The 13,352-nt window shown below is 41.7% G+C and overlaps 1 protein-coding gene and 1 long non-coding RNA gene across 2 annotated transcripts in view; one reads left to right on the top strand and one right to left on the bottom strand.

The window, feature by feature from the left end:
* The window catches only part of LOC112678913 (uncharacterized), a 164,731-nt gene that overhangs the window by 29,868 nt on the left and 121,511 nt on the right, over positions 1-13,352 (bottom strand). The window lies entirely within an intron of this gene.
* IFT57 (intraflagellar transport 57) overlaps positions 11,506-13,352 on the top strand; it is a 53,426-nt gene continuing 51,579 nt past the window's right edge. The window contains exon 1 of the mRNA XM_025478334.3: positions 11,506-11,799. Within this exon, the coding sequence (XP_025334119.1) occupies positions 11,588-11,799 (212 nt within the window). The 5' untranslated portion in view covers positions 11,506-11,587. The remainder of the gene's footprint in view (positions 11,800-13,352) is intronic.

Below are 13,352 nucleotides of genomic sequence, written 5' to 3'. Positions count from 1 at the left end.
ATATTTATTTATTTATTTAATTTATTTGAGAGAGAGTGAGTGCCAACAGGGGGAGGAGCAGAAGAAGGAGAGAGAAGAGGGAAAGAATCCCATACAGACTCCACATTGATTACAGAACCCAGCATCGGGCTCGATCCCAAAACCCATGAGATCATGACCTGAGCCAAACCCAAAAGTCGGACACTCAACGGATTGAGCCACCCACCTGCCCTGATTTTGAAAGTTCTTGATTAATGGGGACAAAATGCGCAACTGCATAAGCCAGAATTCATTGACTTGTGGACATTTTATAAAGACTCAGGATTTAAAAGCCCAGTCAGAACCCAGAAGATAGGTAAACTCACAGCTGGGGTAGCTCCTAGAAGCTTGGATAACTCTCAGTAAAGTAGAAATGCCCAAATTGCCCTAGCAGAAGGCAAGTGAAGCAATGAAGTAGCTGAAGGAAGTGAACAATGTGGTATGGATACATAAGGCCAGAAGACCCACCAGAAGATTATGTTCCACTGGAACGTCCAGATAGCACACCATGAATGGCCATTCAGGAACACACTGGTAAGAAGGGAACCAGCAACACTACGAAATTCTGTGACAGCTATACTCTAGAGGCCAGAAATGTTGGTACTAGAAACAGTTGCATAACTGGGCTGGGTAACATCCCCGGAAATGATGGGGCCTTGAAGTAATAGAGGCCAGATGGCAGCACTTGTCTATCAGGAGCTAGGAGGCTGTAATTACCATAATGACTGGCAAGACCGCAGGGCAGCCAAGGCTGCTTGACCCACAGGGAGTTGCAGAGATGGTTAATAGAGCATAGTGTCTCTAGGGGCAAAACAGATGGACAGCTAACAAGGGTGTTGCTTAACATTACAATCAAATAAGAACAGCGGAGCAGGATGCTGAGAGTGGTTGCCCAACAAAGTCACAATCACTTGCTCAGCTCCCAGATCAGAATAAATTTTCACATTTATAACCAATTTGCTAAAGAAGGAGCTAAGTTCCTAGGAGAAAGAACTCTGCTGCACCACAGCGAGTAAGTACCATGACAATACAGTGCCCGTACGCATGATTTGAATTGTTACTTTTGGGAGTTGGAGTAATTCCCACATTATGTCCCTGGGCTCTGGAATAAGAGCTATCATAGCAGGATAGTCAAATGGAAACCTCTGAAACCAACCCTCCTCACACACAGTAAGTTTAAAACATAATAATATCCCATGAATGGGTGTTGCAAAGATAAGCATCAGCATTATGTATTTGAAGGATGCAGGAAAAGTTGCTCTTATCAAATTTCCATTTCATTTGATACTCTGGCCCCTTCAAAAATCAGATGGATCCTGGAGAATAACTGTAGACTATCACAACCAAGATTCTAAATTGTAGCTACTGTGCCAAGACTGGTGTTATTGATAGAGAAAATCAAGGTGAGGTCCAGGTATACCATATGCAGTCACCAATCTAGTGAATGTATTTATTCCATTCAATCCCAATCAGGAAAGAGGATCAGAAACAGTTGGCATTCACATGGATGGACACAATATTTTTTTTTCCCCTCAGGGCTATGTTAACTCTCCTGTTCTCGGTCATAGTCCAAACATCCCACAGACCATCACGCCTAGCCATTATATGATACTGACTGAGTAGGAGCAAGAGGTGATTAGTATGCTGGAGACCTTGGGCAGATGCATGCACTCTAGAGGATGAAAGATCAAAGATTCAGGTGCCAGTCTTTTCAGTGAGGTTTTGGGAACCCAGTGATCAGAGGCATGCTGGGACATGCTCCAAAGCAAAGACAAAGTACTGTATCTTGCATTCCTTAAACAATAAAGGAAGGAAAGCACTTCAAAGGCCTCTTGGGCTTCTGGAGACGATATATTCCAAACTTCAGAATATTCATCCTGCCCATCCTGCAGTGATACAAAAGGCTGTCAGCTTTAAGTGGGGCCCTTCAACTGCAAAGCAGTGTAGAAGGACTGTTTCCACACAACCTTCCTTCCCTTTATTCTTCACTTGAGGTTAGTCTTGTACCAAGATCTGACTGTTGGCCCAGTCTTTGCCCAGTTCTCATTACTAAATGCCCAGGCATTCAGAGTAATAAAATTTTATCATGTCTACTCCCACTCAGCCTCTGATTCTTGGAAGATTTGGACTAACACAAGTGTTTTAGAGAAAAGTCACCTAAAGAATAAGGAATTATTGCATACTAGAAGAGGCTCTAGAGGAAATAAAAGGGGGAAAACCAAATTTAAAGTGTGAGGAGAGGATGGGTACTTGGGTAAGAAAAAAATGAGAGAGTATGGGCAAGCAGTTCTCATCATTCCATCTTCTCTACCCTCAACTAAAAGAGACCAGACCATTGGCTGGTGTGAAGAAGAGTTAACAATAGGTGTCATTAGCATAACTTTGGTGATGTTGACTACAGAGCCAGACAGAGGCATAAGAGAGAATCCAATCAAACATTTGTCAGATATTAAGAACTGTGGCTCAGCCAGACAGGAAGACTATTAAATAGATTTTCCACTAGTGAAGGAAGTTAGTCACTACCAGGTAGAGAGGTACAATTTCAAATCACAGGGAAATAATTTAGTTAACTTTATTTAATTTAGTAATTTAAGACTCAAACTTGAACCTAATCATAAACAGCCTAGTCTGAAAACTATGGGCTTAATATTCTCCTTATTGTGATGACTGTAGGGCTCACCGTGCCTGTCCCAGGTTAGGAAGAGCCATCCTGGCCACATGCAGCCACCTGGTTTCAAGTTCTAATCAAAGATCTGTAGGCTATAGGTGATCAGAATAGGACACACAAAAATATGCAACTTTGGCATAGGATTATTTTGAGCTGAAGACAATCAAGAAATAGCAGATGCCCAAAAACAGCTCTCTGCTTTCCCTCACATTTGCCTAAAATCAAACTGATACCCTCAATCACTGAACATTCTCACAAGCCCAGAGACAGCACTGAGAGAAATCTATGTAACATGCCTTACCAAAACAACCCTTACCCTCCATTAGTTTCCCCCATTCTTTACCTTGGAAGCCTAAAACCCTTTTCCTTTGTTTTGTCATTTCTCTACAGATTTGTTGTTCTTTATTAGGATGCTACATAAACCCAAGTTCTAATCACCTCTTTGAGTTACTCATTACTGAGTTTCTCTCTCATGTTTGCTGACACACATGTTAATAAACCGTTTTTCTCTTGTTAATCTGCCTTTTGTCAGTCTAATTTGTAGGGCCACCTTCAGAGAATCTAGAAGGTAAAGAAAATGTTTTTCTTTTTTTTTTTTTCAATTTCAACTCATTAGATGCTTTATTTTGGTCATTATTTATTGAGCCAGTAACCTCGTCTTGTTTGAGATGATAAAATCATTCCCTTAGTAGAGGCAGATACACTAGGAAAAGAGTAAAATTTATGCTCAGGGAACCTCACTTGCATTGCCCCTTTTAAGGTCCCATGGCTGATTTTGAATTCAGAATTTCATATTTTTTAAAAGGGACCACCAGTCCCCATGAATTGCATAAACTTCAGGTCCCACAAAGCCTGGATCTGTCCTAGGAGGCTTGTATAGCAGGATGAGAAATTTGGATACTGTCACAAGTGGGGATCCATATACAGATATCAGGTAAGACAGTGACATGTCCACATTTGCATTTTAGAAAGATTACTCTGAGAACAATGTAGACAAAAGTGTGAAAAAGGACCAGATCTGCAGGGAAAACTATAAGGAAGCCATCATTGTATTCCAAGCAGGAATAAAGACCTTTCTCTTTTTATTTTATAAAAGGACTTGGTGTTTCCTTTGAAAGAACAAGACCCTCTGGGGCATTTCTAATTTTACTTATAAAAGCTTCTGCCTCCCATTTCAGAAGTATTATTCTTCCTCCAAGAAGCTGAGGAGATTCAAATCTTCTGCAGTGTAACAATCTGTCCTTGCCTTCAGAAAGTAAAATATGGAATTTTCATATTCAATACTGCTAAATTACTAGAATAAGGAAAATAGCAAGAGAATTTGTGTTTTAAAATTGACTGTCAGTTTAAAAATTGAAAATAGAACAGAGCACTGGGTGTTATACGCAACTGTTGAATTACTGAACACTACATCTGAAACGAATGATGTACTATGCATTGGCTAATTGAATTTAAATAAATAAAAATAAATAAATAAATAAATAAAATCTTAAAAAAAAAACAACAACCCACAAACCTGTTTAATAAGAGACTCAAGTAGAGTATATGTTATACTCTTGAATGGTAAACTCAGTCTTATAAAAAATATCCTAAGAGTACACATTTTAACATTAAACAGGCTTAGCATTTATCCAGAAGAATAAATATATGATAATCAAGATTGAGAAAGGTGAGTTGTTCTACTAGAGAGTAAATCGTATTTTAAAGCCAGGAAAACAAAAACAGTTTTAGAGGCACAAGAATAAGTAAAGAGAAGTCTGTGAAGTCTGTTCAAAGTTTGGAGTCTGGAAATGGATCAAAAAAGTATAAACATCATTTTAATAAGGAAAAGAATGGGTTGGTAGGTGGTTAATTATTTGTTTTCACAGTGCTATGGAGTGAAGGGGAAACCGTCAACTCCATTCTATGGAGAGATTGTGAGGAAAATCTACCCTTCTTCCTGGGGGCCAGACAACCACACAGTCTTGGTACCATCTTGGTCTACTTTTTCTCAGGAAGATACTATGAAAAATCCATTCTCTGCCTTGGCGCATTGGGGAGAAGAAAAAAAGTTTTACACTAACTTTATGAGTAGTCCTTTGAGTTCCACAGCTACAGACACACACACACACACACACACACACACACATACACACACTGAGTTCCACAGCTACAGACACACACACACACACACACACACACACACACACACTGAGTTCCATAGCTACAGACACACACACACACACACACACACATACACACACACATACACACTGAGTTCCATAGCTACAGACACACACACACACACACACACACACACACACTGGGCATGTAGATCAAGCACAAAGACTTACTGAAAATTTTAAGTTGTTAGAAAGTCATAGAGTCTTCAGTATATGCTCTTGATTCGGGACTATTTTGGGATGAGTTCTTTGGAATTTACTTAAACACATCCCAATTTGAATTCTTAGCAAATGGGCCACAGGTGCATATTCTCCAGATTCTGAAAATATCTGATTATATATTACAGACCCCTTGCTGAAGTTCCTAGGCAGAGTTAGCTCATACCCCTGCACACGTAAGCAAAAGCTTAACCGGTATCAACCTCCACATTAGACACAAAGGAGAAGAGCCGTCACCTTTACTCAGCAGTTTGGCTCCCCAGGCCACAGATCTATCGCAGTCATATTGGTACTATTGTCCCCTTACTAATTCTTCCCAATCCTTCAGATCCTAGGAGAAAAGTGGTACTAGAGAGAAAGCATCATAGGCTGTGGAGGTAGAGAGGAGGCCCACCCAACTCTGTCTTATGGAGGGGCAAGATGAAAGAAGTCTGGAAAGCCTTTTCCCAAAGCACACTTCTCTATATCATAGGCTGCCCTTGTCAGTTGACATGTGTATCCCACATTAGGGTATGAGATATTTCAGCACAGACACCAGGCTTGTAAGCCTGTATATTGCTACTCCCACACATAGTGCCTAACACATTATGCCTAACACAATATTATATGTACTTAAATATTTGATGTGCAAAAAAATTCTAGAAAATACTCTTTGTGGCTGTCAAAAGCAAAACACTGATCTTTGGATCTATTAGTTTGGGCTTTCACATTCAAAGTTTAAGAAAGAAAAGAATGTTCTCTTATTATCAAAATCTTACTAGATGCAAAGACAGATGGATTTCTTGTTATATTCATGTAGCAAAATATGTAGATATGGAGTAGAAATCACGTCTACTAAATAGCTAGGAATAAAAATAAGGCAATTGGATTTAATGTTTTATTATCACGCAATGGTTTGGGCACCGGGTCCCAAAAACCCATGACAAGGTGCCAATAACCATTTGAGAAACTGGTTGTCAGAAAGGCTGGCGTACTATGCATTGAGATTCAGAGTTGTTCCATGAAGGTGTAGCATCTAGTAGATTTTGCTTTTATTAGGCTCCAGAGAGAGCCGCATTAAGGAAGCTTGTTGTTAGGACATTTATTGTTTACTCTCTGCTTGAATTTAATTTTTCCTTGGGGGAAAAATGCCATCTCTGCCTGTAAAATAAATTGAATTTTCTGACTCTAGCCCTTAAAGAATAAACCCATTTCTATTTAACCTTCAAAATTCTGAAAAATCAGATCAATCCTTCTTGTTAGTACCCAGTATATATCAAATCAAAATGTTACTATCATATATGACGGAATAGAAGTCTCTTCAAAAAACTAGACTGTTTACATACTTTCAGCTACTTATCTGCTATTTTTCTGACCATTTATACTACAGCTGATCAATAAGTTATATCTGTAGCAGCCTACATTTTTTTAAAACCTTAGCTTAAGACCATCTTTACTACTTCAGTTCATATTCCACATAAAGAAATTCAGAAGTGTTGCATTTTAATGTCAACTATTATAGTAAAAGCAGCTGATGCCTACCCAGATCCCTTTTTACCAGGCTGATGTTCCCATCCACCAGTTGCTATAAATATTAACCACTCTGTGTTCACAGCTGTATCCTTCTCCAGAAAATTACCCTTGGCCAACAGAAGCTACCTCACCCAGAAATATCTGGGATATCTCACAGCCAATGACTCAGTGAGACAGGGATATAAAGGCCGGTTTTCTTGTCCTAAAGTGGGGGCATCTTTGTGGTGCCATTCATGCCCTAGAGAACATCTTATGGTGCCTGTTACAAAGTGCTATTGAATCTCTTTCCTTATATCTATGTATCATTTTTTTTCCACTATTTCAATTGCCACTCATCTCAGTTCAGGACCATCTCTCACCTGATTATTCAAATTGCCTTCTGAATCAATATTCACCTCCCTATAGTCCTTTCTCTACAGTATTGCCGAAACATTTGAAAATACAAATCTAATCTTCTGCTCTTCTTCCTCCAACACAAATACCCATACTTACACCCTTCAATAACTATCCCCCATCACTTACACAGGGACAGTAAACTGTACTCAGTCCACACATGCACTATGTTTCTCACCCAAGAAAATGAGACGAGGAAGCAAAGCAAAGCCTTGAAATATGTACGATATAATTATATGGCATTTATCTGTCTTGAGGACCAAAGTAAAGTAAAGCAGTTAACTACAATCTTAATGGAGTTAGAAGACTTCCATTAGTAGAGAAGACCTAGAAAATGAAGTAAACCCAGGGGAACGGGTTACAAAGCCACTTCTCCTTCTAAGCTAGCAACTTAGGACTCAGTGTGTCCCACCGGTGTTTGGGATGTTAAACATACTACGATGTACAGAACTGTATTCAATAACAAAGAATTATCCAGACTAAAATGTCAATAGTCTTAAAAGCCAAGAAAGCCTGACCCAAAAGAAAACTTCTAAAAACTTCCTTCAACATGGCCCAGAGGCCTTGCGATGACCTTTGTATATTCTGGAGACGAATTCATTGACATTATATGGCTCACAAATATCTTTTTTCTTCATTGTTTATGTTCCTCTTTTGTATGTAAGTTCGTAAATTTTAATGAGTTTTTCTTTCCTTTAAAATTTGTTTTTTATTTCCTTTGAGAAATCCTTCCTACATTGAGGTTGAAGATATTCTTTTGTTCCCTTCTAAACTTCCTATAAGTATTTCACATTTATGTCTTCAATCCAACTGAAATTTATGTGTTGGAATCAAGAGATGTAGATTTGTTTCCACATGGATAACCCATAACTGCAAGAGCATTTACTGACTAGTTCATCTTTCTCCACTAATTGGTAACACAAATTTTGCCATATACTGAGTTTCCAAATAAACTCACCTGTTTCCAGGCCGTCTTCTATTTATTCCTGTGATGTTATTATTTTAAGTTACACTTTGATTAGGAAAACACTATCTGATAATGATTCCTTCTCCAATCTTCTTTGAATTTATTCTTATGTATGATTTTTCAGTGTCAGCCCTCTTGCAATTTTATCCAAAATTCATTGAATTTAAAGATTGGGCAAAGAGAACTAATTTTTCTCATTCATGAACATCATATCCCTGTTTGGATATTTCCACGACTTTCAGTAAAGTTTAACAATTTCACCATGATGATAATTTTAGACTTATTCTTGCTTGCTATATATTGCTCTTTTTTTTTTTTTTGAAGTTTTTGTTTTTCTAGTAACTTTTCTTTAGTTTGGATCTTGTCATATAAGGCAAACTTGCTGAGCTGTCTTAATAGCTTGTCTATAAATTCTCTTGGACTTTTTTACTTAATTGTATCACCTGCAACAGTTTCTTCTGCAATATTTACTAATTTTCATCCAGTGTACTGGCTCTGATTTCTAGTAGTACAGTTTCCAATAGTGAGTGTCTTCATCTTGTTCTTGACTTTAAAAGGCATTGTCGGGACACCTGGGTGGCTCAGTGGTTGAGCATCTGCCTTTGGCTCAGGACTTGATCCTGAGGGGGACTTGATTCTGATGAGGGCCCACATCAGGCTCCCTGCAGGGAACCTGCTTCTCCCTCTGTGTATGTCTCTGCTTCTTTCTGTGTCTCTGATGAATAAATAAATAACATCTTTAAAAAGATAAAATAAAAATAAAAGGCATTGCCTCCAATGCTTCACATTTAAACATGACTTTTTTCTTTTTAGATTTCTGGCAGGTACTTTCTATTAGCCTAAGAAAGTTTTATTCAATTAGTCGCTTTCTAAGTTTTTAACATCTTGAATGGGTGGTACTAAGCCATTTATAACACAAAGCAGGTTGGTTCTTTAAGTATGCCCAGTCTTGTCTTCCAGTTAGAGATGCAGCTGGAAAGCCTTCCTCCATCTTTGAACCTGCCTCCTTTTCATCACCGGCCTTGCGCAGCATCTTTCAGGGAAATCCATTTAGTTTAAATCCCTCTTTGATCAGAATACTGTTCAGTTTCCAGAGATTAGCCCATTTACTCACAAAAAGATCTTAAGGGCCTTAAAAATTACCTCCAATCATTTCATGGTTTGCAAGAGATAAAAGTCCAAGGGAAAAGCCTGGCTATTAATTGCAGTCAACATATAGAGCCAGGGATAAATCCCTTAAGATTCTCAAAAGGAAGTAAGCACATGCCTCAATATTCCTTCCCCTTCAAGCTCTTCTCTAACTCCTTGGTCAATATAGGAGCTAGTCCTGCAAAATTACTAACAAAAACGTACCCTAAAGCTTCCAAGTGGCTGAAACAGCTGGAAGAGGATTTAAGTACGCATTCTCAGACATGTGAAGGAAACTACTTCCAGCAGGGAAAGAGAAGTGTTCTCAGCCACGATGGGTAAACAAAGATTCAGCAAACTCTTCCCTGGACCTTATAAGAATGAAATGACATTTCAGCGTTCTCATCTTTTTTTTTTTTTTTTTTTTTCCTATGGGAAATCACACAATGTTGAACAGTTGGCTTTTTGTTTCTTTCATTCTCTCTGTGCCACAGTTACTGTGGTACACTTTATAGTTTAGTCTTTTTTCTTCACAACAATGAAGAGGAAAAATAATTCTTCATACTGCTTTCAAGCCAGGATGCAGCAGTATTGTACCTGGGAAGAAAATGGCTAGGTTCTGGGACAGGTGGGATTTTTTTCCCCCTAGTGAAAATACATATGTTGTTGGAGGTATTTCTCTGCCAAATACAATGTTTGGCTATTTCATCTTGAGTGCTATATATAACTTTCTGAAAATGTCAGAACATCTTATGCAGACAGCAGAGAACATCTACGTCCTTGGGTGGAACCAATTTACCTGTAAAGTCTGAAACCTTTTTGAGTGTCATATAAACAGCCACAGGTTGCTTGTTGACTAACCAAGCATCTCAAAGCATGTGTCTGAACTTTCATTTTTCTTTTCCAATTGTAAAAAGCTATACATCCTTTTTGTACTCTGAAAGTTATACAGACATACCACAATATCCCTCACCCACAAATATGGTAGCTGCGGTGGGGATGTATGGATGAGAAACACTTTTCTAAGGAAGCAAACAAAACAAAACAAAAAACCCAAAAAACAAATCTACAGTGGGGTACAGCCAAATCCAATTTTCCAAACTACCTTTATTAAAAGCAGCTGGTTAATGACTTGCAGTAGGAAAGGAATGTTATTTATTTAAAAAGCAATTCTCTATGGCCCTTCCCTTTTGGTTATTTTCTAAATTATTTTATGTATTTCTCTGGTGAATGGAAAAAGGTATTTGCCTTCCTGATATCCCACTTTAATAACTTTCTTAATGTCTGAAAGTTAGGTCTAAACTGATATTAAAATGAAAAAGTGCTCCTCCACTCATTTTCTAACAAAAACAAAAATATATTAGGTAAATTTCAAAACTCCAGTTATGTCAAAAAAAAAAAAAAGTGACTTCTGTATTCTCTAGGAGCAGGTATAAAACATCAGAGATCTCCCCCAAACCACATTATAAACACAAACACATTTTCCACCTCTTCCCACACGTTTCTTCTCCCAGGAAACCTACACACATCTACCGCTTATCTAGTATTTTATGCAGCTTTTTGGAAAGCTGCTTGACACGCAAGACCCTTTTGAGAACTGTAAAGCGGTGGTCAGTTACGTGACCTTTCCTGACTTCCTAAGTCAAGAGCTGCAGATGCAGCAGTACCCCCCTTAGCCCCCTGAGAGCTGTCGTGCAGAGAAATTCAGGATAACTCCCCCCCCCTTTTTTTTATTCTTAACTAGGAACCCCCAACTTTTAGGCTCCATGTAACGGGCTCGAAACCAATGAATCGACAGGATGTGAACTTAGAATTCTTGTTCCCGAGGCAGAACCAATCCTTCCCGGGGGCCCCTCTGCCTTTCCTTTCCTCACCCCTTCCCTTTCCCAGCGCCCGAGTAACGGGGGAATTAGGAGACTTCAAGGTTTATAATAGTCTTTGAAATACAGAAACCTCTTGTTGGAAAGTTCCTGAGGTAAAGGGAAACCTACGACGTCGACTATTGGTGCAACCGTGAAAACTTCCAATTTTGAGACAAGAAACGAAAACACAGCAGCGCGCCGGCTTAGCCTGCCACATTCCGCGTCCTCCTTCCCCTTTAATTTTGTCCGCGCGCTACCCTAACCCGCTCGGGGCGGTCCGTAACCGCAGCCCCGGCCCCGCCCCCGGCCCCGCCCCCGGCCCCGCCCCCGCCCGTCCACAGCCAACCGGAGCGCTCAGCACAAACGCGCTCCGCCCCCCGGCGCCAGGAGGCGTGGCCTGACGCGGAGGCGAACCATCCGCCCCGCCTCCCCCCGCAGGGGCGGGGCTACCTCCCAGCCACCTCCTCCTCGGAGGCGGGCCCGGCGTGACGTCACCCGCAAGGCCCGCCCTGGTTGGAGGGACTTCAGAAGAAACCAGGGCGGGAAGGGGGCGGGGTCTAGTTTCCCTGGTAACGGGTCGCGGCGGTCCCGGCGGCGGCGGCGGCCGCCGAGGTGTGTGGGCCCGAGCCCACGCCGGGCGCTTCCTGCCGGCTCCGTGATGGCGGCCGCGGCGGCGGTGGCCGCGCCGGCAGGTGTGGAGGATGGAGTGCCTCGGTCCCGCGGCGAAGGGGCAGGGGAGGCGGTCGTGGAGCGGGGGCCCGGCGCGGCCTACCACATGTTCGTGGTGATGGAGGACCTGGTGGAGAAGCTGAAGCTGCTCCACTACGAGGAGGACCTCCTCCGGAAGCACAACCTGAAGCCCCCGTCCAGGTGGGTGCCCCCGTCCTCCAGCGCCGGGTGCCGACCGGGCCCCCGGGACAGGCCGCCTCCGGCCTCCGGGAGCCTGGAGCGCCAGGTAGCACCTGCCGCCACCTGCTAGCCAGGAGGGGCACCTCTCCCCGAACCTGGCGGCAGAGGCCGCGGAGCCCCCGGGTTAGCCTTGGTTGGTTGGTAGAGGAAAGTTTCAGAAGACGGCCTGGCTCTCCTGGTCCTGAAAGCACACACGCACCTCCACAAAACTGTTTGTTTTTTTCTGTTTATAAAAGTCATAAAAGTACCTAGTGTAGAGGACTCAGAAAAACACAAGAAAGTGTGTGTGTGGGGGGGAATACTGACCTCACCCCTAAGCTCCCTCGGCCCACAGGTGAGCCCCGTCACCGTCTTGGCTCCAGCTCTAGTTTTGGTGTTTCCTCTGCGACTGGTAACTGTGAGTACCCAGGGCCTCCCCTGACTCTACATGCAGTCAGGAAACTTGTTGACTCGCTGCTCTGGTTGAAAAGCCTTGGCAGTAACCGTGCTCCCAGAAACTAGGCCGTGGGAAAGGCCAGTGACCCCAACGACTGTTAGAACCGTGTGTAGCAGACGACCGAGAATTCTGCCCTTGCTCCTGGTGGGGAAAAGCCCATCGCATCCTGAAGTCAGGGCCAGGAGTTGTTGAGGGTGATGCATGGCTAGCACTCCATCTTTCAATCCACAGCTTAGTGACGGCCGGATAAATAAGTTAGTACTTAACATTTGTTTATGGTCTAAAATGCAATTTAGATGGAGAATCTGTAATGCTTGCTTTTAATGGCTATACCTGGCCGAAGGTAATTTCCCTGGACAGTTTTGATCTCATTCCTTGCTCTCTTCCAAGGACTTGAATTTTAAGATATACATAGGCTCTGTGTAAACTGCCCATATGATCAAGGCCGTCCATAATAGGAGAAAAGTTAGAGGGAAAACTGGTGTTGCTTGATCCATGATAGAAGTTTTGGGAATTGGGGGCAGCCCCGGGTGGCTCAGCAGTTTAGTGCCTGCCTTCGGCCCAGGGTGTGATCCTGGAGACTCAGGATCAGGTCCTACGTTGGGCTCCCTGCATGGAGCCTACTTCTCCCTCTGTGTCTCTGCTTCTTTTTCTGTGTCTCTCATGAATAAATAAATAAAATCTTTAAAAAAAAAAAAAAAAGAAATTCTGGGATTGGGAATTACTGCTTCAATGAATCAGGATAATCTAAACAACCAACATTTTCTATGATAAAAATGCATTTTTGTTCCCAAGTATATTTTTCAAAAGAAAATGGTTTTAAGGTTCTAGTGATATAACCCTCTGTACAACTTCCTAAGGAGTTCTGCAGGATATTGTGAATCATGGATTTGCGTGGCAATATCCCAATTTAATGGTTCCCAGAGTGTGGTCATCAGACCAAGCAGCAGCATCACTTTGGAACTTGTTAGAAATGCAATTCCACAAGCCCTTTCCCAGGTCTACTGCATCAGAAATTCTAGGGGTGGAGCCTACAGGTCTGTTTAACAAGCCTTTCCAGTGATTCTGATACATGCTT

The sequence above is a fragment of the Canis lupus genome, chromosome 33, assembly GCF_003254725.2.
Source record: "Canis lupus dingo isolate Sandy chromosome 33, ASM325472v2, whole genome shotgun sequence".
NCBI classification, from domain to species: Eukaryota; Metazoa; Chordata; class Mammalia; order Carnivora; family Canidae; genus Canis; species Canis lupus.
This window is presented reverse-complemented; position numbering and strand designations above follow the sequence as displayed.